This window comes from Mus caroli, unplaced genomic scaffold (assembly GCF_978045245.1).
Source record: "Mus caroli unplaced genomic scaffold, Mus_caroli_1 scaffold_1, whole genome shotgun sequence".
Classification (NCBI taxonomy): Eukaryota; Metazoa; Chordata; class Mammalia; order Rodentia; family Muridae; genus Mus; species Mus caroli.
In genome coordinates, this window is record NW_028227256.1 from 92,208,972 (window position 1) to 92,233,980 (window position 25,009).

The following is a 25,009-nucleotide window of genomic DNA, read 5'->3' on the forward strand; positions in this document are numbered from 1 at the left end:
AATATATGAAAACTGTGAAAATAAAGAACCAAAATACAGAAAATAGGTTGAGACAGATGGTAGACAGAAACTGACAACATTCACAGATTTAGTCACAAGTAATGAAACTTAAATGTGTCATCTCTTAAGAACATAATATCAACAAAATCTTCACAGTACAATGAAGCCATTAAGAACAAGGTAATAATATTGATTGAGACTATGACTATAAAGTGCTTTAACTCCTTAAACTTTGTGGATACTTCAAAATACAGTGAATTCAAACCATCTGAGACAATTCACCACCATACAATTGTTTCTAACTTACCACTGACGTGTTTATCAGTGTTGCAGACCAACCAGCAGAAGGACTAAAGAGTACAAACAAAATTCACAACCAATCATAGAACAAAACGACCTACACATTACATGCATTACACATGTTAATGCAAATTAACAAATCATTTACTAGAAATATCGTCAGAATATTATAAATATAATGGTAACTTAAAAATAAACAAGACTATAAGGCAGGATTCAACTGTTTAAAAAACAAAAACAAATTTAACGTAGAATTTTGAAAAACTTGAACATGATCCAGCCACCCTCTCACAGATGTGCTTGCTAACTACACACTTGTAAATCCTGAGCCAAACAACAAGATATTTTCATATCCTCAATCTTTTAATACAGGTGTCAAACTGATTAATACTCAGTAGTCACTGCTGCCAGAGGCAATTGTAATTTTTATGAACTGTTTGCACATTGCGCAATAATGAACTTACAAATTATTCTTTCCTTGCAAATGACACCTTTGTATATATTATTCAATATTTGTTCACTGTTGTATTGTTTACCTCTTAGCCTGTGAAGAGGAACAATACAAACATAGTGGGTACTAACATTTCATTCCTATTAACAGCTCTTAGCTGAAAAAGCTCACCTTCACAACTACATTTGCAGCCTTCATTAGTTTGTAAAGTTCCATCAGATGAATCACTACAGTCGGTTTGTATTTAACGTGTTTAGACTGGATACCTTACTATAAAGCAAACTGTAAATGTAATGTTCCACGAATACATACATTATTCATATTTGAAAAGATATTAGGATTGCATGAACTGATGTATTAATTATGAAGGAGTACTATTCAATGAATAAACTTTAAAATTTTTCACATACATGACACATTTTAAGCTTGGCTAGACATGATAAGTAAACTATTTTCATTTTGTTTTGTATGTCCTTTATGCCATCCATGCAACCTTACCTTCAGTGACTCCTTTCTAGCCTGACCACTTTTTCTTTTAAGGCATTATTGTAAATAACTTCTTTTCTTTACAATCAACCACTTTCTCTTTCACCAACCTCTGAGATTTAATGTGATGCCTGTCTATCACCTTGTTCCTAATCATTAATTCATGGCTAACATATTTTAGACTTAAATGAAAAGCTAGATATGGGAGCCAGAGAGAAAGAGAGATGATATAGGAATCAAGTGAGGGCCAAAATATCAGGCTGAGAAGTAAATGAGACCCTCACTTTTTAATCACTCAGATACTGTTAACAAAATTTCTATGTTAATATCTCATTAATGAGATATTTACATATTTAGTATTTCATTAACACTAAAAAATGAAATGATTTTTTTTATATAATAGATATGTTCTCCCAAATTTCTCATGTTCTGAATTACCAAAATGCTCTAGTCTAAGCATACCAACAAAACCAGTGATGGAATGAAAGTGTAGGGAAAGTCAGATTCTGTCCCCCTCCTTACTTGGGGATGTAGAGCTCATTTTCTCATTACTTTTAGGATGGAGATAGAAGTGAGTGCTGCAATGGATGTGAGGAGTCATTGGGTTTATTTCATTTTAGCTTAAAATGTCTGTGTGGAAAAGACCAAGCCAGAACTGGAGCAAGCTTATTTTCTGACGTTTTATTCCCTTTTTCACATGAGCTTATACCAGCATAAACATTTAATAAATCAAATCAATCTACATTTAAAACACAATAGGAACTGAGGAACCTCTGTTCTATGTAGTTAAATGTCAGATCAAATTGATGTCTCAATATGGAAAAGTAAGAAAATGATTACTAAAATGAATGTTCATTATATGCAATGGAATAAAATTATGTGAAAGGTTAGTACTTAGCTCAATATTTTGCTCTATTGCTAATGGGATAGTATATTAAAAATTCCACCATCCTTGAATAAAAAGTGACTATTCAATGATTTTGTTTTTATGGTTCCACATTCTTCCACGAGGAACATTAAATATAGCTGATCCACTTTTTCATTAAGCATTTACACATAAGCCATAAATCAGTGTTCAGCCAAACCCAGCTTCTTTAAGGACATGATGTGATGGTTTTCAACTTATTAAAAAAAACTCACCTTATCTCCAGGACTAAAGAAGAATTGATTTTCCAGCCTTGTACAGAATGTTGGAAGATGGTGGAGCCAGCCTTCCGGATGATTTTATCAGAGCTGTTGACAAGTGATCTGCTCAAACACAGTTCACCATCTCTGAAAAGACAGATAGGCCAGCTGTGTGAAAATCAGACCCATTTTGCTTAAGTGACACCATACATGATTATATTTACATTAAGGTGTAAGCATGGGATATTATTTTCATAATTTAGTAGAAAGAGTAGACATTATCATAGTAAACCTCTACCTTCTCTTTTTTGAAAAATATTCTATTTTTCATATAATGCATACCTCATGATTTTTAAGAAAATATAACTCTCATCAAAGCTACAATACCAACTACCCCCACTGCTTAGACAGTAAGAGCCAGGATGTTTGGTCAGTAACTTCCTCTACAAGCCTACAGCTTTTGCTGCCAAGATTAATTTTGTTTCAAAGAAGACATAGAAAAGAACTAGAAATATACTTTGCTGAGGACTACTAACTAAATCATGTGCACAGCAGATCAGCATGTGTAATTGATTTTATGGTGCATTTGCATTGTGTTTTGAGCACTACATCACTAAGGTCACTGTGGTCTTAACCTTGACAAACAGCAATAACATTATTTAATATGCAGGGACCATGGTGGTTATGGGGTTTTCTGTATCACAAAGAAACTTTTCAAGCATTGTTTAAGTACTGTTTTAAAAAGAATTGGTTTCTAACATTGTAAAGAGGAGACTCACAAAAATCAGAGAAGAAAATTCTTTCAGTTCATATGTCCATTGCCTTTGTATTGTACTAAAAGTAACTGATTCTTACAGCCAGTCATCTCTAATACACCATTGGCTAGTACACCATGTAAACTGGTAATGTTAGGAGTTTGGCCCATGTATGATGGAGAGAAACATGTCTCATGTCATTTATAGTATGAGGACCTGTAGATCTAAGCAATTCACTATTGAATAGATGTTTGTCTTTGTGATTTCTGGTAAAAATAAAAAAAGATTCAGATAATTACAGAAGGCAATCAACTATGATAGAGGAAGCAAACGTTTAGCCTTTTCAATAGCTGTACTGCTTTTAACTCTTTCCTGCTAATAGCATTGCTAAACAGTATTATGATTGTTCAAAACCACCAAGAATGAATGTGTGTGTGATACCTAGAGTACTCTCTCCACTAATAATAGAGACACTGTCTTTTAACAGCTGTTAGGTGACTCCAAAACTGGATGCTTATGGTTTGGTATTTGCTTTGCATTATTTTCTTAATATGTAATTTTAATTTGAAGCAACTCCCTGTGCTACTTATGAAATCATATGAAAAAAAAAAAAACACTCCCTGTGAAATTTGAAACTCTATAAAAATTAATATTTTTACACAGTTCTACTGATGAAAATTATACATTTGCATGTCTGTTCAAGGCTAATAATAGTCATTTTACAGAGGTCATCTAGGGTGTTAGGAAACAGAACACATTTTACTATGCAGTGATGGAGTTGTCAATTTCCATATTATACTTCTAATGATAATAATTGCCTATGAGTAAGATTGTGGATGTGCACGAAGTTAACCTTCACACTTTGGTGTACACCTTTAAGCAGGCATAAATTATCATTATTTTTTATGGGAAAAGGCAAAGATCTTTCCAATCATCACTCCATTAATGACTGCCAATATCATTTTTTCTACCATAGGTTGCTAAGGTTCAAATAATAATTTTGAGACCTAGTATATTTTTATGGTGTTAAAATTATTCATGCAATTGAATTTTTTAAATTGATATAGTATTGTGGCACTTAATGATGAATATAATTTCTACCTGTACAATGGTTCTTATGATGATATACTTAGTCCTATGGAACGTTAACAGGACAAATGTGTATTCTGAGAACACTGGTACTTCCCCATTTGAGCAGCTTCTATTAAATTGGTGATTGGCCATAGGTCAGGCTTTTATCATTGGAAAGAACCTTGAATGGAAATGAGCACTAGTAGTCAAACTTCTCTTTTACACTCAAAGGAATCAGCTCACGCTATAAAGCATACTTTTTTGTTGTTGGATATTTTTGTAAACCATCTTGGTTTTACTGTCTGAAGAAAGATTCCCTTCCCATGAATTCAAGGCATGAAGAATATTGTCACCCACTGTTTGCTTCTCATTCTACTTTGGACATGACCTCCAAACAGCTGCACTGAAAATACTGTTTTGCATAGAAATATCTTCAAAACATTCAACACGCAATTTTAAAAGGGGAAGGAACAAAAGCCATCAAAGAAATCACTCAGCACTAAAGAGTGTGATTTGATAGTGTTTCTGCTCCTATGGTGTTGTGAAAATTCAACAAAGATGATCTTACACAAGATCGCACTCTGAGGAATATCTGTACTTATGCCTGTTAATATCTATGAGTTTCTGCCTTTGCAATAATTTATATTGTCAATTCTGAGATACACAACAAAGGTGATTAAATACACTTTTGGATATTAGGTCTCAGTATCTTAGTATTTTAGGATACTGATTACTTAGCTGTGGAATGAATGTGACTAGATTAAGCTTCTTCATTAATTGAAACTTTTAAAAAACCATATCAACAAAAGACTTGAGTCAAACTAAGTCTGAACTCAAGCAGGGAGCAATTCTATATTTTATTCCCAAAGTATCAAACAAATAAATATGAGATATAGTGTAGTGTAATTGAAAAATTAATCTGGGAATTAAAGGGCAAATGATGGGATACTGTTTTACAAACCCATATTCTACTTTGAAACAATTTAAAAGTAAGTTTTTCTGTGCAGTTTTAATCTAAGCACTGGGTGTTCAGCTTTACTATCAACCTTACACATAGCAGAATTCAAAACTGTTGATTGTTTAGTAATATAATGTAAGGAGCCTTAAGGGGGAAAAAAGACATGGATAGCTATACTGAAATCTCATTGTAGTTCTGCCAAGTAAGTTTCAGGGAGTCTCACCAAAAGTGGCATCTATATATCATTTAACTTTGCCACACATTAAATTCTTTCCTCACTAGAAAGGTTTGCTCAAGTAGTTGTGCATGTGGGAATCTTAAAAGCCGTTTCCAGTACATTCTGGTGAGTATGCCAACCGTGAAAAAGTAGTGAAAAGCCTGTGGGAGAAAGTATCTCAAGAACGATCCACTTAATACTACCAGTAGTCTGATGTAGACAAAATCTGTCTATCAATAAAGTTTATCCAGAAGGAAATGGCAGGTTCAGGTGGTCAGTGATTGTCACTCACACTGTAGGGAGTAATCCCCTACTCTTGTTGAACACACTGCTAAGGCTCCTCCAGAAATAGAGGACAGCAACCTTTCTCAGCTACTACTTTCATTTCTGCGTACAATGAGTGCTTGATGCTGAAGACTGAGTGATGCGCCATTGGCTGTGCGTGGGGACTCTGCTAAAGAAGAAGTGGTTGGATAGAGAAACCTCCTGTCTAGTGGGAAATATTCTGGTGTTGGGGACTCTGAACTCAGAGAAATGTAAGAGTAAAGAACTTGGTTGGAGCTACTGCCAGCCTGTAAGGCTTGCAGTGCCCCCCAAAGGCTGTAGCCTGCCTCTATGGTCTCACTTTTAAATGAAGTTTTGATCTGGCCTTCAAGGCCCCTTTAATCTTTAAGTCATTTCAAAACTGGCCTCCCCATAAGCTTGCACAGAGAGGAGATGGTGGGTTAGCTGATGAATCAAGTGCTCCACCAGAGGCACTGTTAGGGAGTTGAAAGAAATCATGTGCTCAGGTCACCCCCCTGAACGTTTCATTCAGGCCAAAAGGGGATGAACATCCAGAGACCCCAGCTACGCTGCACTGCTCATGGTAACACTGGCCCCACCCTGTGCCTGAGTCTGGAAGCCCAGAGCAGTCAGGATTTCTCCAGCACGTGGGTGAGGATTGTCTCCACAACCCTGTCTCTGCCTTGTTCAAAAAAGCTGCAGTTGCGGGCTTTAATTAAAGAGGAGGAGCTTTGAACATGAATTTTTTTTGTTTGTTTGTTTGCTTGACTGTCACAAATGAAGGCAGGCTTACTTCTTTCTGAAATGATGCACGCACACACACACACACACACACACACACACGAAACACACACACACACACACACACACACACGAAACACACACACACACACACACACACACCGGTCTTCTCATTATCCTGCTCTGACTACTAGTTCTTGTAGAAGAAAGGGTAGACACCGGGACCGGGTACACCTCTCTTCCTGTTTTGATAACTCAAGCGCTGGTCTCAAGCCTTCTCATAGGAACTGGGAAGAAAGAACTGGCAGCTCAGCTTGCAAAGGGTGCGGAGGCACAGCTCAGTAGAGCTAACCCAGTAGCTGTGTGGCTGCAGGGCTGCAGCTCCTCTGATACCAGGGCTGTGCCGACCCTCCCTTGATTTCCAGAAAAGGCCAGAGAAGAAATGTCACTGTGAAACGTGGAGTGTCCTGGATCTGATATTTTTCTTTGGGGCACCCGGGATACAGGCCTCCTTCCTGGAGGCAATTTATTCCAGCAAGGGAATGGATCCTTTGCAGGGTTTGGACATAGTGCTCATCGCCACGCCCACTCCTGCTCGCTAGGGTCCCAAACCACTGGAGTCCTGTAGAAGCTTGGCCGCTTTGTCTAAGCGCCAGCTCCTTGGAACCCAATCAGTTCCGAAGGGAACAAAGAGCCTCGATTCGCAAGCCCCAGCCTCCGCCTCTCCCAGGAATTCCCACGCGCGGGTTCACCACCTTCAAGACCCCTTTGTCTGCCTGGCAAAAACAGGTCTGCTGGGGATATTCACACCCCTCCCAATTTTTCTTTTCCACCATTGACATGGATTTTCCAACCATCCACTTCTAGGTAAAGGACTTCACCTAATTATTTTTATTTATTTATTTATTTTTCCTCTCATACAGACCTTGAATAGGTTTGTTGAAGCATAAGGACCATTCGGCCCACTCCTTATTAGCGTTCCTTTCTCCTAGAGTCCCCTTTGAGCCTAGTACTATTAAGCTAGCTTTATGCAGAATAGCAAGTCCTTCCGGGAGGATACACCTGCGTCTTACTCACTTAATTGTGACTGATTACTCAGAGAGGAGCGGGGATATTAAGAAAAGAGCTGCGTAAAGTTTCCTAGTGTGTGTTTGAGAAGCTCTGTGCCCCGCCCCCCACACAAAACCGCGCACACACAAAAATGCCAAAGCATCCTTCTTCGTTTCAAAGATGTCAGAGACAATGTAAAAACCGAAGGAAATCTCAGCCAGTGCAGTTTCCGACTGTGGAAAAGCTCCGAACTTGGGAGGATTTCCGAAACAGGACTTTTAACAGAGTTGACAACAGGGCCACATCCTCAGATGTGCGCTTCCAAGCCTTGTCAGAGACAAGAAGTTACAAATCGCTCTGCTCTGGATAGACTTCAAAGGCAGAGAAGCCAGGGGAGAGAGGAAGGAAGTGAGATATTTACAGAACTTAATGGGGCGGAGATTTTGAACACATCTTGACAAACTCAAAAAAGAGCAGATATGGTCTGTAAAGGCGCAGTCCCTAGTTCCCTTCTAAAACTGTAACCATGAAACCCGGGAGTTTTATCCGTAGAGGAGTGAAAAGGGAATTTTCCTTATTGATACTGAAATGTCTAACTTGAAAGGAGGAAAGAAAGAAAGAAAGAAAGAAAGAAAGAAAGAAAGAAAGAAAGAAAGAAAGAAAGGAAGGAAGGAAGAAAGAAAGAAAGAAAATAGATCTTACAGGCGTCCCCTCCCCCAACAAAAACAAACAAACAAAAAAGAGTAAAGACCCATTTCACTTCTGTGACCATAAACTTTGGAGAAAGCCGCTTTTTATGGTGTCCTCATAGACTGGCAGGACACAGAAGGAAAGAAAGAGAAGGCTTGAGGAGTAAAGACATCTCTGAATTCTGCTCAAGCGTTAAAAAATGACAAGGGCACACGTTCTTTGTTGACACTTCTGCAGTGACTTCTTTGGTGAGCTGCACCCTGTGCCAATACATCTTTCACCACCACCACCACCACCACCACCACCACCACCACCACCACCACCACCATCACCACCACCACCACTGCACAGGGCAAGTTAAACTCATCCTAGAACCAGCATGGGAAACACGCACACACACCTCCAAAGAGCCTTTGTTATTTAATTCATGACACTCTGCACAAGCACGCCCAAACCAATACACACAGCACTCCAAACACATCACTCTCCCGGCTCTAAGCACACTTCACTATGGCTTGATTTGGTGTCATATCCTTGAACATGCATTTACCCGATGAGTTGCGTCTCTTGGTGCTCCTCAGTTCTGGCTATTTCTTTTGTCTTATAAAAGATCAGGAGTAGACTTATAGTGCAGATGGTCCACCGTTTTCTAATTGAGCGCATCTTGGGTGCCCGGGAAAGTCCTGGTTGTCCCAGCTCAGGCACCTTCTCCTGGTATAAAGGCTCCGTTTTGGGATGATAATCAAGGGGGAGAAATCTGAAAATTGCGAAGGGAGCGTGCAGCCGAGATCCCAGAATCAGGTCGCTAGGATGTTCAGCGGTGGAGCTCTCCGGGTTCTCCAGCGCTGCCCAGCGCCCTGCCGCGCAGTTAGCGCTTGCGGGGCCCGGGTCGCTCTGTGCCGCCTCCCTGGGGCTCAGGTTTCTTTTCAAATGTGACACCTTGTGCATTGGAGGTGGCGGTTTCTTCTGCAGCTGGGCTCGGGGGCGTCACTGGCCCTTTCCTCGCCGTAGCAGGGAAACGATAAGCAAGGCCAGCCAATCACCGTGCTGAGGGGGCGGAGGCTGCTGTTGCCTTGCGTTGCTGGCGGCTGCTCGGAGAGTCGTTGTGAGCTCAGTCTGCACTATACCGGGTGGAGGAAGCTCACAGTCGCACGCGGACGCGTTCTTGCGCACATACCCCCAAACCACAGACACACACAGAACCACACTGTCTCCTAGGACGCCCAAACGTCAAGACTCCAGATCCGTCAGCTTCAACACTAGCATGCATCTCATCTGAGAAAGATGAGAGACTCATCCCACCAGAGGAACGCAACGGCTAGGGCTAAGGATGGCTTGAGAAAGCAGCCTATCATTCAAAGCGTGTTTGCTAAACATACGTAAACGCACGGACGAATAAACCCGACCGAAGCACAGTGAAATCCAACAGGGAAGTGGAAGGGGAACGTTCATTATTCAGTGCACAACTCTGTCTGGAAAATACGATTATTCACAGGAGCCCATGAGCTGATCTCGCCCGCAGAGTGGACGGGTAATGAGGATCCCAGTTTGAAGCTTGAGGTAAGCAAGTAAAGTCAGAGGCATCCTTACGAACATTATGGATACTTCTGTGACCCACGCGTTGTCGTTTGGAAACTCCTCACGAAGTGAAGGCAAGTCCAATGCCATTTAAACTTCACTGCTAAGACCAGAATTCTGAGAAAAGGCAGCGTCCTCCGGCACACCCACCAACACATTCATAATCCTAGGGAAGAAGAAAGGAAGGGTAAAAAGCAGGAAAGGCAGGCTCCTCTTGAAAATCCAACTGAAGTGTATTGGGCTCTGATTTTTACCCCTCCTCCCGCCTACCATTTTTTTTTTTTTTACTTCTATTGTATTGTGCAGCTGGCGCGCTTTCTGAGTATTCTAGCTGAGCACCTCTCCATTCCTAGTTTCTGGCACATCCAAGAGAGCTGACTGCTCAGGCTTATCACACCTAACATCTACACGCTTCCTCAGCAGGAGACAGAGCCTGGAAACCAGACTCCTTCCTATCTGTGTGCCTTGGCCCCAGGATCCCAGAGGCTCTGAAGTCTGACTTCCTGCTCCTTCACTGAGCAGCACCTTTGCTAGTCCATTAGCCCATTAAGTTTGCACTTTCCACATCAGCAAATGAGAAGGCTCACCACCAGGATTTGGGTTTCCTTTGGATTTAGGAAGAATTCAGAGTGACTCAAGGAACAGCATTAAATAGAAAGACATGACTCTTGCTTAAAACCCGAGGTTCTAGAACCTTTGCCTAGCTGCTGAGGTCTTTAAAAGTAAACCAACAGAGCTTAGTGTAAGACCTTGTTTATGTGTGTCAGTTTCTATTCAAGGTTTAGGAAGTTAAGTCTCCTAAGTTTCGAGAACCTAATCTCTGCAGGACAGGCAACCAAAGAGCCAAGTCTAAAATGCATCAAGGAGCAAACAATTATGAGTCTTTATTGACATTACAAGTGGCCTGCTGGGAGCCTTTCCAGTGGATTGATGTCCACGCAAATCCTGCTTACCTTAATGCATTTTAGTTACACAGACTTCTCAAGTAGCAGCAGGAAGAAGAATAAAACAGTTTCTCATGGGTTAAAGGGAAGTGGTATTGCCTGAGGTGTATAAAAATGCTGTTTGTTGCAAGAAAAAAAAATCATGTTCACATGCAGAAAATATCATTTTCATTTTTCCTCTATTAGTTCATTTTCTCTCATGTAAGTGCCCAACTTAAAAAGCCTTTTGTTTTTATATATTGACCTTTGCTTATGTTTCCATACATAGAACCAAATATAATACATGTCTAATCACAAAAGACCTTGACTTTAGCTAGAATGCAGAGTCATAAATGAGTGAAATTTCTCCCAGATCAGGAAATCTATCATCATTATTCTCAATTCTTCAGTATCGGCTGGCTTGGGTAATTGGCAATACTATTCTTTTGCATACAGTGTAATGGTTTGTAAGCAAGCTTGAACCTTTTACAATGGACTACCACTTACAGACTATCAGTTAAATAATCTTCAATTTGTAAAACTCAATTCGAAGATTGTCTTGTTAGATATATCTTTTTCACTTGTGCTGTTCAGAAACACCTCCGTTCATAAGAACCATTTTAATTTCTTAAGGCTCACATTTTAATTATCTCTAGACTCTTGTTTCAGCCTAAGGGTTTTATTGTTCTATTACTATTTCTTATCACAGAGTCTTTTGAGATGTTAAAAATACACACAAACACACACACACACACACACACACACACACACTGCATCCATGTAGCATTTTTTCTCTCTCTCTCAAAAATATGCTATGGAATTAATAAACCAGACTCAGGCCACTGAAACTTTGCTGGTAAATTTACTCACCATCAGTCCTAACAAAGGAGTTGAATCCTTAGGATTCACATGGTAGAAACATAGCATGGATGTCTGCAAGTGGTCCTCTGATCTCCACAATAAAATACATGCACACACACACACACACACACACACACACACACCAAAATCAAAACCAAAAACCACATAGGCCTTCCTATCCTTTGAGTGACAGTTCTGTGGAGTCAATTAGCAGTTGTCTGGTCTCACTTTTTATAACTTTTTTTTCATAATTTTTATTTTCTGCTTTAATCTACTGAGGACGGCTCAGTTTGTATTTAAATATACAAAGTAAGAAATTCTATTAAAGGTTTCAGACTGTATGCCTTGACTGTTGCTATACTAAGATTGTAGAAATCTCAACTTTTGGAAAATGAGTACTAGACAAATGAATAAATATAGTACTTACAAAGGAAAGTTCGAATTCCAAGCATAAACTTGCCTAATCCATTAGCAGCAACTGCTTCTGGGGAGAATGGATCAATAGACACTTATTGGAGAGAGCCGTTGGGAATAAGAGAAAAATAATGAGTCTATTTCACATCTGACCTGTAACTCCCCAACATAAAATAAATAATTGATCTTCCTCTCTATTACCACAATCATAATTCCCTATATCCCACTTGAGAAGTGGTCAATACTGATAGATAGCGTATGCATTGTGGTTAAGCACACATTCTCACATCTGTCATTGATGCAATTGGGATGATTTATACTAACAGCAATGACAATTCTGTCATTAGACAAAATTTGAGTCGTTCTGCAGGGAAGATAAAAATAGAAGGACTTTTAATATCTCTTGTATGACCTAATTGTAGAATCATTTATTTCTTCAAAACATGCTTTAGAATATGAAGAACATGTAGTGGATTTATCTACTTTTAATCTTCTTGACAGGAGACTCCATCTACATTGGAATTTCAGAAATGAATGCTTATTATATGTAGCATTATATGTAAAATCCTGTAGAAATTGTCCTGGAGTTGATGAAAACTTCAGAGTAGTTGTGCCCCACATCATGGAACCTGTAGGTTTGTTCTATGGTGTTTTGCAAATGAAGGGTCTTTCTTAATACATGATGAAGTCTTTTTGAATATAGAATCAACGTCAAAAGCATCAGCAAGCTACACAGTAAAATAAGCTAAAACAAACATAGGAGTTTGTATAAGAAGGCATCTTATAAGAAACAGAATTCTGAGATAATTTTGTAAAAATCCCAGAAAAGAGAATTTAATTAAGACATGTAGCACTACTGTATCTTTGTGTCTTAACTTTTATTTTAAGAAAAGCTAACTCTATGTGTATTGTGGTGATGGTTTGTATATTCTTGGCCCAGGGAGCGACACTATTTAGGAGGTGTGGCCTTGTTGGATTCACTGTGGGCTTAGGTTTTAAGACCCTCATCCTAGCTGTCTGGAAGTCAGTATTCTGCTAGCAGCCTTCAGATGAAGATGTAGAATGCACAGCTCCTCCTGCACCATGCCTGCCTAGCCACTGTCATGTTCTTCCTTGATGATAACAGACTGAAGATCTGAACCTGCAAACCAGTCTCAATTAAACGTTGTTCTTAAAAGAGTTGCTTTGGTCATGGTGTTTGCTCACAGCTGTAAAACCCTAACTAAGACAGGTATATATGATCATATTCAATAGCAATCACTGTATCAGGTTCTAGTCACAGGAAACATATCCCTGTGATCAAGCAGTGTTGATACTTTACCAGCCAACTTTAAAAAAGGAGGGAACATGTTACTTAATAGTGTGATAAAGCTCTTAATATTAAAAGACAAACTACCATGTTTAAGATACAAAACCAGAAAACTGAGAATTTTGATCGTGAAATCTAAACTTCAGTGCAGTAACACCTCCATTTTAAAGGGAGATAGAGAAAGTAAGGTGAAGACTTGAGGACGTGTGCCACTTGGTTTCTGGGGTGCGTGAGCAAAACGGGAAGATCATCTGAAGTGAAACCAAATTTGCTACAGGTAAGAAAGTGAAGCAGCACAGAGAGATTGCAGGTCACCAGAAAGGAGAGCAAGAGGAAGTATAGACAGCACAAAGGACACTGAGTCATTAAGAGTAAATGGGTTAGTAGGTGAGAGAAGGAGAGGTAGAGGAGGGGAACAGCCAATGGCAGTACTGCCGTGGGAAATGAAGGTTCTTGCTTACATGCTGGGTCATAACCTGCCTAATACAGCTGACAGATCCAGAAATCGGGGCATGCTGGGGAAGGAAAGAGCTCCTTAACCGTCTGTTGACAAGACTAGCTGATTGCTCTTCAGTTTCATAACCAAGGGGCAAAGATATTCACTTCATAACTGGATCATTGATTATGGCTTCCTTATCTTGTATTGCTGTAAAGTGTAGATGATTTTATCTTTGTTTGTTCAGCATAGTTGTCACCCAACACATCAGTTCAAAATTAAGTCAACTTTGTGGTTTTTATTTGGTATTGAAGTACTTTATTTTGGTTATTTTCTAAGCTAGAATACGAGCTTAATTAGTTGGTTTTTATTTAACTGACAAACCACACCCCCAACCATGAAGGTAACATATACTAATTTCTTCTTGATGATGTGTCACCAGCTTTTTTCTATGGCTCTGCAATACTTGTCTCCTCATCCCAGAGGGAAACTCTACCTAAAACATTAGCAAAAGTCAAAGTAGAAACTTCATATGTCATCCTCAATTTGTTTTTTCCTAAGATACATCTGTACGTGATGATGTCTCCTCTCATGTTTACAAAAGTTTGGCATATGGTCAAGTATAATGTCATTAAAATAGTGAAATATCATCTCCTTCTAGAGTTTCTTGTTTTCCCAAGCATCAGTAAATGGGTCAGTAAAAAATTTTATTAGGAAAAGACAGAGTAAATTCTTAACAAAAAAGAAAAGGGGAAAGGAAATAAAAACAGAAAGAGAGGGAGAAAGAAAGGGAACTCAGACTAAGCCTGGAAAACATAATGCAATAATCTTTCCTCTCTCTCTCTCTCTCTCTCTCTCTCTATATATATATATATATATATATATATATATATATATATATATATATATACATATATATATACACACACACCCACATACACACACATAATGAGTGTGTGTGTGTGTGTGTGTGTGTGTGTGTGTGTATTCAAAACTAAAAAGCCCCAACGAAATAAAGGCCACATGGTCTGAGTGATATTTTTCTGCTAAATAGTCAAATTGCAGAGTCTATATTGCCCGTTTAGTATTTAAGAAGAAACAACTCTTTTATAAACTCTTTAGACTATACAGTAAAAAAGTAAATATGGTAGGACCATCACTGTTGGAATAGAAGACCACCTGTTCTGTATTTTTAACCTCCCCTGGCCAGAAAACCAGACAAATGCAAACAGGGACAAATTTTCATGATCCAGGGTCTCACCACTGCAAGCACTAACTCAGTCATACCATTTTATTATCATTTACACGTATTCTACATATCCAAGGAGAAGTTTATGTTATTTAACCCATACAGCTAGTAACTTTTCTGATTCATCTCAGTGTGTGAGCACATATGCAAGTCATATCGTTGTGCTTGACGGGTTCAGTCTATGCTCCCTTCCCACAAAGACAGTTGGAATGGGAGTAAACAAAATTTCTTGTTTCCTTGCTCTAGAGTTTTGGTTTTAATTTTAAGCCTTTCTTGTTAGCATATTTATTCTGTAGAATAATCTGTGGTGCAGTTTCTATACAGCTATCATGACTCATTCATATGTCATGATGTTTTGGTTCTTCCTTTTAAAGTGTTCTTTGAGGAAACAACTGTTACAGGCACTGCTTTCCAAGCACAGAGGGTTTCCTTCCTAAGACTTCCAGAGATCAAAGATGATGCAGGCAGAGTCCTGGAACCTTTTACGTTGTTTCCTCATAAAATTAATAATATTTTATTTGGAAAATATTCATCAAAGGCCCTGAACATAAAAACAAGAACCCCAAATATTCCACTGATCAAGTAGAAAGACTTAGAGAGAAATTAACTGTGGGCCCTCGGATGTTCAAAAGGCAAAAGAATCAGTGTACTCTTATCATCTTCTCAGAAATGTATCTAATAATTTTTACTTTCATTTATGTAACTTATATTTAGTAGATATTTGAGTTTGTTAATCTTCCTTTTTGTTTTTAGACTTAGATCCAGTAGGTGTGTCCTTGTTGGAAGAGGTGTGGCCCTCTGGGCAGGCTTTGGGGTGACAGGAGACACACATTTCCTGTGCTCCCCATTCTGCCTTGTGGTTGTGGGTCAGGATATAAATTCTCAGTTGTTCCTTAATTCAGTGATCGTGATTCTATACCCATAAGCTGAATTTAACACTTTCTCCTGTAAGTTGTCTTGGTCATGGTATTTTTATCACAGCAACAAAAGAATAACTCAGAAAGAAGTATATTTATTTATGAGTATAAGTGTTCTCTTTGCATGCATATTATCTGAGGGCCTGGAACACACAGAAGCCTACAGAAGGCTACAGAACTTCTGGAACTGGAACTACATTGTTCTTAAGCGTAAGACAAAAAGCAACTAGCACGTGTACAAACCCCAGAAAAGTGGGAAATGGTAGATTTACTAATAACTTGTTAAGTATTTTTTTAACCTGTATGATTTTGAAGAGAGTTTTCAGTTTTATATTTTCTAAAATAGTTGTTAAGTTTTGATGTTGAATGTTTAAGTAGAATCATAAAATAAGTTGCAAAATAACTCTCTGATTTTAAGAAAAGATTTTGACAAGGGTATTCGTTTCCTGATCCACCAGTTTAGTTATAGAAATGTCTCAGATTAATCATTTTATAGCATGGAGGCAGAGCCAACATTTGTTGATTTTTGCATATATTCTGTTTTGCAAGAAATTTCTAATTTCATATACAGAGTTACATTATGCAAAGTATTTTGTTGGCATACTATTTAATTTATTGGCTAGTTGTAGATTACAGGCATCCAACTTTTAAATTTCTTACTAAGCATTTTTATTTTTTGAGATAAGATAATGCTGTGTAACCCAAGCTTTTTTAAAAAAAATTATAAACATATATCACAATATCTGGTTTATATTTTGATTTGATTCTAATTTTGTTAGTAATCCAATCATAGGCGTACAGTATTTTTTACAACATATTAACCTTTAAATATATTTAAATATGAGACTTTGATAATGTCGATGTGTAATGTACCATGATTAGTGTTTAATCATGTACTTAAAATAGTTGTGCATTCTTTAGTCATATGGAATGTTGCTATGTTTTCTATGTCATGTAGGTTAAGTAGAGAGCTCACACTGATCTGTTTGTTCTGTTCATTTTGTTCTACAGTGTTTGAGATAGAACAGTAATTGGTCTACACACCTATAAAATCAGGCCTGGTAGACTGAAGCAAGAAGATCATAATTTGAATACTGCTTGGAATGTATAGTAAGAACTTTACTAAAGCAATCTGTCAATCGATGATCTAAACAACCAGCCAAATAGACTAATGTTAACAAAGACAATTATTGCTCATAACTTAGTACCTATTCCTGTACTCTCTTAAGTTTTATTTTTTCTTAAACATATTTTAAGTCCAATTTAAAGGACATTAGAATAAAGTTGTGTGTGTGTGTGTGTGTGTGTGTGTGTGTGTGTGAGCGCATGCACGCATGTGTGTATTCTTACTAGGTATCTCATTATTACTGTGACCTTTTCTTTCATCTCATAATATCAGCATCCTTTTAAAAGTTATTCATTTTATTTTAAGTGTATGAGTGTTTGCTCACCAGGTATGTGTGTTCAGAAGACAGCAAGAGTTTTAAATCTGGATCAGGACTGAAGCTACAGATGTGGTGTTGTTTTTCTTTTCTTTTCTTTTCTTTTCTTTTCTTTTCTTTTCTTTTCTTTTCTTTTCTTTTTTCTTTTTCAGCAATCATGTAGATGCTAAGTCTTGAGTCCTCATTCTCTGGAAGAACAGCATGTGTTCTTCTGCACTGAGCATCCTTACAACCCACCTAACATTTCCCTCAGTGATGTCTGATCCAAGATAGAGGTTTACAGTGCCAAGATTTCAGAAACATGTTCTGCCCTTACTTTCAACTTGTCTTTGCTTGTATGTTTAAGGAGAAATATATTTTGACAGAATATTATTGAGTCTTGCTTTGTTAAAGTCAAATGTTTCTTTTTTGATCATACCCATTGAGTAAAGCTTATCTTAAGAAATTCCTTTTTCTTGCACCTCATGTATTGTCTATTTTCTTTGAGAAGAAGACAGCAAGACAGGATTAAACATAGAAAAGGGTGGAGCAATGGAAGGCATCCTACAGGAGTGACATTACTGCTGTGAATGTCAAGAAAATTGATTATAGGAATGGTAATCTGAACTTGTTGTATAAGTGTTTAAGTCAAGCACATAGAATGTTTTAAAATCAATTTGCCCATCAGATAGGATAAGTATTCCAGCTACAATCAGTAATAGTTGGTAGCACTACACATGAAGTATGACACAGATAGAAACACAGATTCAGAAAATAAACTTGGCATTTTGCATCTTGAATACTTTTTGCAATAGTAATCTGTTAGGGGTTGGTCTGGTGCTGTGTATGCAAATGGTAAATTCTGATCCCCAACACCTGGTTGTTCCCAGAGAAGTGAATGCTCATGTGCACCGGTCTTTGTTGTGCAAACCTTACTCTGAATGCAATTTAAAGCTATTGGCTAACTAAAAGTGGCTATAGACAATCACTGAGAATACAGGTACATGTGGCTTTTATTACAGGACTCACCATCACAAGTACAGACCACAAGAAGGAGAGAAGAGAGAAGGAGGGAGAAGGAGAAAGGAGTCAAAGAGAACTTGAGGTCTCCATTAGACATAATACACTAGAAGCACATGGCCAACTAATTGCCCCCTGAGGACAGTCTAATGGAGCAGAAATACCCTGGGTGAGACTCAAACACCAAATATTTGGGAGCACAGTTGTAGAGTTAACAATCTTCTGTATAAAAAATATATATTAGGTGTAATATGCCCAGTAATGGGGTTAAAGCTGATATAAAAAAATCCATAGGACGCTGCCTCTATTATTGGAAGTCTGGCTGGGTTATACTAATAACTAATAAAGTTATTAAATTACATTAAAAATATCATTTACCACACCTGAGTGGCATGTATCATGTCCTGACATTTGTGCCTTCCACAGGAACCTACTTTTTACCACAAGTGTTCAGAGAAGTCCCTCTTCTAATATTCTCATGGCCTTTGATATATGAAGGCACACTTTGGAAGTAGTCAGTTGATTGAAAATATTCTCCTTTAGAATTTCATCTATAGTATTTATTATTCAAATGTATCATTATAATTATTATTTTAAAAATATTCTTTTATATTGCATAATATTAAGTAGTTGGGTCTTTGAGCCAGGGTCCTACATTCTGTTCAGGTACATGCTATTTGCTTACTTATTATATAGCTAAATGTCAGCTGCAAATGGACAAACATTAGTACCACTCATATTAGTTAATACTGTCTAAGAGTGAGAAAACAAGGCAAGATCAGACTAAAAAATTTGTATTGGAAAAAAAATTCCATGACAAAGATAGAAAGATAGAAACAGACAGGAGACATAGGACAACCCCATAGGATTAAAAAAAGGGGGGGGGGTGGAGTATGGACAGTGTAGAAATATGTGATTTAGGCCAAATTGTTCTGGTAAGTTTTCTTCAGTATCTAATGTGAACTCTTCGAGTGACAGTTGCCTGCTATGTCTTACTGTGAGTGTCTAATCATTTGCTGAAAACAGCTTGTGAGAAGGACGGCCTCAGCATGGACTGGGCACCGGATTCTGCTCATAGCCTCCGGAACTGTCAATCTTTCTTAGTCCCCAAAGAAGGATATCTGATAGCTACTGTGGTAATATTTTTCTGTTTGTAATGCTTGTATACAATTGTTTGATATTTTATTATAAATTTTATTGTTATTAATTTGGAACAGTAAGTTTGACACTTTTATTACAGCTGGAAATTGTACCCTGCTAGTGTTTGTGTTTTTACTTATTATTCTTCATGACTTTGAATATATATACCATGTCATGATTTTGACAAGTAAACATGACAATGGAAATAATGGGGAATCGTGTGATTAATGTTGTGCCCCATCATACCACACTGATTTTCTTTTTAATTGAATTTTCTGATAAATACCTCATTCATCTGATCTTATTTTGATATTTTCCTGTAAGAGTGGTAATAATGAGATGGTACCAAGTTTAACCCATCACCAAAGCAACAAGCACAAAACCAGCCTATTTCATCCCACACAAATGACAAAGCACGATGAACTCTGGAGTGTTAGGACTTTATTTGAAATCTTTCTGTGGTTTGAATGTGCATGCACCTCTTCAACAACACTCCGACCCTCATATCATGAAAGTTTAATCTGAGATTATGATAAAATCAGAGATTGCAGCTCCTGGAGGCAATGGTATCAGTGGCCTAAGGAAAGCAGCCACGTGGAGCTAAGTCTTTCTCCTATGTGTGCCTTTGAGGTTAGAGGAGAAGGCAGATCTGTATGAAGGAGTTGGTGTGTCCTCACTAGACATGATTTTTGCCATTGCCTTGATCTTGAAATCACCAAGCCTGAGAACTGTCCGAAATAGTTTTGTTATTTACTCTATGACTTTTTGTTAGAATAACACAAACAGATTAAGATTCCTTAAAATATTTATTCATGTTCCAAGATAATATCACCTGATATTATCCTGAAAGAGAAATGGCTTGCTACAGAATTATAAATGCATACCAGTTTTTATTATAATATTTTTGTTTTGAAATTATAATATAATAACATCATCTTTCCCCTTTACTTTCCTCGCTCTAATTCCACTTATGTTCTCTTTCAAATTCACAGCCAGTTTTTCTTTAATTGTTTTATATATCTATAATACGTGCTATATGCATGTATTTATGCATATATGTATGTATGTATTCCTAAATATGGAAATAAAACATGCTTAATCCAATTAATGCTATTTGTCATTAAATGTTTTCTGGATTAACCATTTCATAATTGATAGTCAGTTGATGTGGCCTTCCCTGGGAAAGGCTATTTCTCCTGCTCTCAGGATTCCCCAGTTGCCTATAATTCTTTGTCTTTGGTCAAGGTCTCCTGAGCTTTTCCCCTCCCACCTTAGCATGTTTATTGCTGTCATCATTGTTCAGGTCATGGGTAGAATGGTGAGATTCCATGGGTATAGCTTCTCTGGCATTTCTAGGAGACAGATCTCACAGAAAATGTTTTGTTCTGCTTTTAGTCTTCTTTCCCCTCTTCTGAAATGATCCCCAAGCTTTAAATGCAGGAGTTGGGTTGTAGATTTATCAGGTAGGGTTGGGTTTTACAACTCTATATTTAGATAAGATGTGACTTTCTGCAATTATGTCTGTTGCAAAGAGAACTTCTATTGATGATTGGGGGAGAACTGAACTTATCTGTGGATATAAGAAGAAATAATTGGAATACAATTAATTATTATACTGGTTTAGTTAAGTGATGGTTGTAGGTTCTCTTCCAAGATTCATGACTTCTCTAGCTCAGAGGAGTTGGCTAGATTTCCAGTAGCAGGCACTAATTCCTTCTTACTGAATGGGCCTTAACTATAATTAAAGAGCTGCCTTTTGGGGCATAGTCTTTTATCTTCATTTTCATGCAAATCACAAATTTAGGAAGGTATCTGTGTTTAAATATTAAGAATTATGTTGCCTTTGAAGTAGAGAACACTCCATCATTATTTTATATATAAACTTGGCAAGCTTGTCTTTACTAGTAATGATGAGTGTTGTCTTCAAACCCATGGTGGTCAACAGAACTGGAGATAAAAGTTTTTATTCATCCACACAAGATTCACCAACTTGAAGATCGAGATCCTAGATGTTTTCATTCTAGATCTCAAAACTGCTGTAACCTTTTACAGAAAACCTGAAAACTTAAACTTCTCTAGAAGCCAATTCTTGAACTGAAATTTTATTTTCTCCTGGAATTTTAGTTCATGACCACTATAATATACCATAGATGGATTTTGAGTTTTGCACTTTAGCTCCATCAATGACTAATCACATACAACACTTTCTGATGCTTTTCCCTGTGCTACTCAGTAATAATATATAATGTGATTTCCATTAGTCATCAAAGATATTGAAAATATGAATTTGGAGTTCATTCACTTGGACCAGTGTACCATTCCAACTCAAAACAAGTGAGAGCATAAATAATTGCCCTCCCATAAATTCAGTTTCTTCTTTCTGCGACTACAGCATTCTCTTGTGTGCAAATTATGCTTTTCATTCCATATAAATAAACCTGTTTACTTTGTGGTGAATTGAGAATGCTTGGCCCAAGCAGGGCAGTGGTGGTGCACGCCTTTAATCCCAGCACTTGGGAGGCAGAGGCAGGCGGATTTCTGAGTTCCAGGACAGCCTGGTCTACAGAGTGAGTTCCAGGACAGCCAAGGCTACACAGAGAAACCCTGTCTCGAAAAACCAAAAGAAGAGAGAGAGAGAGAGAGAGAGAGAGAGAGAGAGAGAGAGAGAGAGAGAGAGAGAGAGAGAGAGAATGCTTGGCCCAGGGAGTGGTATTAATAGGAGGTGTGGCCTTGTTGGGGTAGGTGTGGCCTTTTTGAAGTAGCTGTGTCACTGTGGGGGTGGGCCTCCTAACCACATTTATCCCAGTCTTCTCCTAGTGGCCTTCAGATGCAGATGTAGAACTCTCAGATCCTCTTGCACCATGCCTGCCTGGACACTGCCATGCTCCTACCTTGATGATAATGGACTAAATCTCTGAATCTGTAAGTCAACCCCAATTAAATGTTGTCTTTATAGGAGTTGCCTTTGTCATGGTGTATGTCCACAGCAGCAAAACTCTAACTAACACAGAAGTTGGTACCAGGGGCTGGGGTATTGCTATGATAGGCCTGACCATGCTTTTGTTTGGAAGAATATGAATTGGGGACTTTGATTTGGAAAGCAGTGGAATGTTTTAAGTGGGGCTTAATTGACTATCCTAGTAGGAATATGGAAAACTTTGTTGTTGAGTGTGATTTGAGCTGTGCAGACCAGGCCCAAGAGGTTTCAGTGGAAAAGAATTTCAGTATGTGGCTTAGGGACTATTTTCATGGTATTTTGGTGAAGAATGTGGATGCTTTTTGCCCTTGTCTGAAGAAATTACTTGAGAGTAAGTTAAAGAGATTTATATTAATTGCATTGAGAAAAGAAGTCTCAAAAAAGCCCAGCAGAGACTTTGTTCTCTGGTTTAGTCTCCTGAAAAACATTCTGACCAATCATAGCAAGCTTAAAAAGAAAACATAAGCAAACAAACAAACAAACAACCCCACAAAATGTATGGTTGAAGCAATAATCAAGGGGTTCCAGGAAGTGAAATGGAGCAAAGTGCTGTGTTCAAGAAGATAAAGAGATTAAGGGAGGAGTGATCTCAGGGAAAGATCCCAATTATTTTTTGTGTTTACAGTTGAAGAAGGAATAGTTTGGCATTTTAATCCTTACAGTGGCTATGGGCAAGCAAAGGAGTTTCTTAGTAGAGAGATATTTGTCCATATGCCTATTGTCTATCATATAGAGCTACTGTGAATAAAACAGTATTGCTTATGTCTTAAGATCATGCTTATAACAATTTTAGGGTCTTTTATTTCGTGTTCTCCATATAACTGTTAAAGTAATATTTCTTACATTTACTCTCCACTGTCAGTAAAGGTAATACATGTGATGGCTATTTTCAGGGAAAATATAGGATTCTGTTATTTGAATTTCTCTGAGAGGTACATTATTTTAAGAAATCCACATTTCTATGACAAAAGGAATTTCCATCGTGTTTCCAACACCTGACTTCAGCATTTTGAATATCACTGAAGGATTTAGGAAAATAAGTGTTGAATTGGTACTTGAAAGCATATAGGAAAATAAAATGAACTAGAAGTAAAGTAAAACTCACTAGGAAATTTTATTGAACAAGTTATGTTCAAACAGTATATTCTGATCACAGTTTTCCCTACCCCAACTCCTCCCTGCTTTACCACCTATAGAACTACATATTTCTAATTTCTCTCTCTCTTTAGAAAATAAACAAACTAGCAAAAATGCTCCAAAAACAAACAAGAATAAATATTAAGGAAAACACCAAACACATGTGCTTGTACCTGTGCGCACATAAGTGTACACACGTGCGTGCCCGTACACACACACCATTGAGTCATACAGTTGGAAAAATTAAATATAAGCAAAAGATCAGTTAGATTAAAAGTGTCCAAACAGAACAATATAAGACCAAAAATATATCTACAAAAATACCATTGAGTTCATTTTGAGTTGCCCATCTACTGCTGGGCATAGGGCCTACCCTTATAGGGTAAATTAATATACTCAGTGAGACTCCATTGAAAAATAAATTGTTTTCTATGCAGGCAGATGTTAATTGGAGATAGCTCCTCGGCTAGTGATGGAAGTTTGTGTCTATTTGTTGCTTTCAGTGCTGCGACAAGTGGCTTGAACCTGGGCAGGCCTTATGTGCACTGCCACAGTCTCTGTGAGTTTATATGTGTCTCAGTCCTGTTTTTGTTTTGTTTTGTTTTGTTTTGTTTTGTTTTGTTTTTTCAGGAAAACACTGTTTGCTTAATGCCCTTCACCCTTCTGAATCTTCCAGTATTTATGCATCCATTTCCACATACTTTCCTGAACTCTGAAGGGTGTGTTTGATGAAGACATACCATTTATGACTCAGTATTCCAAAGTCTCCCACTCTCTCTCCATTTTCTAATTGTGGGTCTGTGTTAATTCCCACCTATTGCAAGAGGAAGCATCTCTGATTATGACTGAGTGAGGCAATCTTTGGGTATAGAATAACTTCATTAGGAATTATTTTATATATCTTCTTTTAGTACAACAATAGTATTTGGTTTCCCCTAGGTTCCTATCTAGTCATAGGTTCTTGGCTATCCAAGCAGTATCAGGCATGGGGTGAGTCTTAAACCCAATCAAAGAGTGGATGGTGATTCTTCATCAGCATATCACCCAGGAAGGTTGTAGATCAGAGGATCTGAAACTGATCCTTTCTCCTCTTACCTGAAGAGTCTGTAGAGTAGTTTCTAGTCTCGTGAACACTAGTCCACAGAGGTGGGGACTCTAGGTAGGAATCAGTTTAATTTCTCCACATTCAGTGGGTTATGTAAGTGCTGTATTCAGCAATATCGCCTTACTATTAGTTTGTGAAGAGGGAACTATAGCCTGAGATATTCAAGGGTTTCCATATAGTCTCTCTGTCCTGTGACTCAACTATATGTAACCCATTCCTAGCAGTGGAAGTTTCATTTAGTGATGAAAGATGTCTTGTTGGAGTTTGTCTTTCATATTACTTGTGACTTTACTTAGACCCATTAGATATATGTACATACTTTAAGATTCTTCTATAACAGTAAATTTTCATATAACCCTTCAAATGCATCTAACTGCCAGTTGTCTCTCCAAA

At 37.9% G+C, this 25,009-nt stretch overlaps 1 protein-coding gene across 1 annotated transcript in view; it reads right to left on the reverse strand.

The window, feature by feature from the left end:
- Positions 1-9,087, reverse strand: part of St8sia4 (ST8 alpha-N-acetyl-neuraminide alpha-2,8-sialyltransferase 4) — a 92,477-nt gene extending 83,390 nt beyond the window's left edge. The window contains exons 1-2 of the mRNA XM_021170320.2: positions 8,680-9,087; positions 2,378-2,509 (exon numbers count right to left, since the gene is read on the reverse strand). Of these exons, the coding sequence (XP_021025979.1) occupies positions 2,378-2,509; positions 8,680-9,077 (530 nt within the window). The 5' untranslated portion in view covers positions 9,078-9,087. The remainder of the gene's footprint in view (positions 1-2,377; positions 2,510-8,679) is intronic.
- Between the last annotated feature and the right edge of the window lie 15,922 nt (positions 9,088-25,009).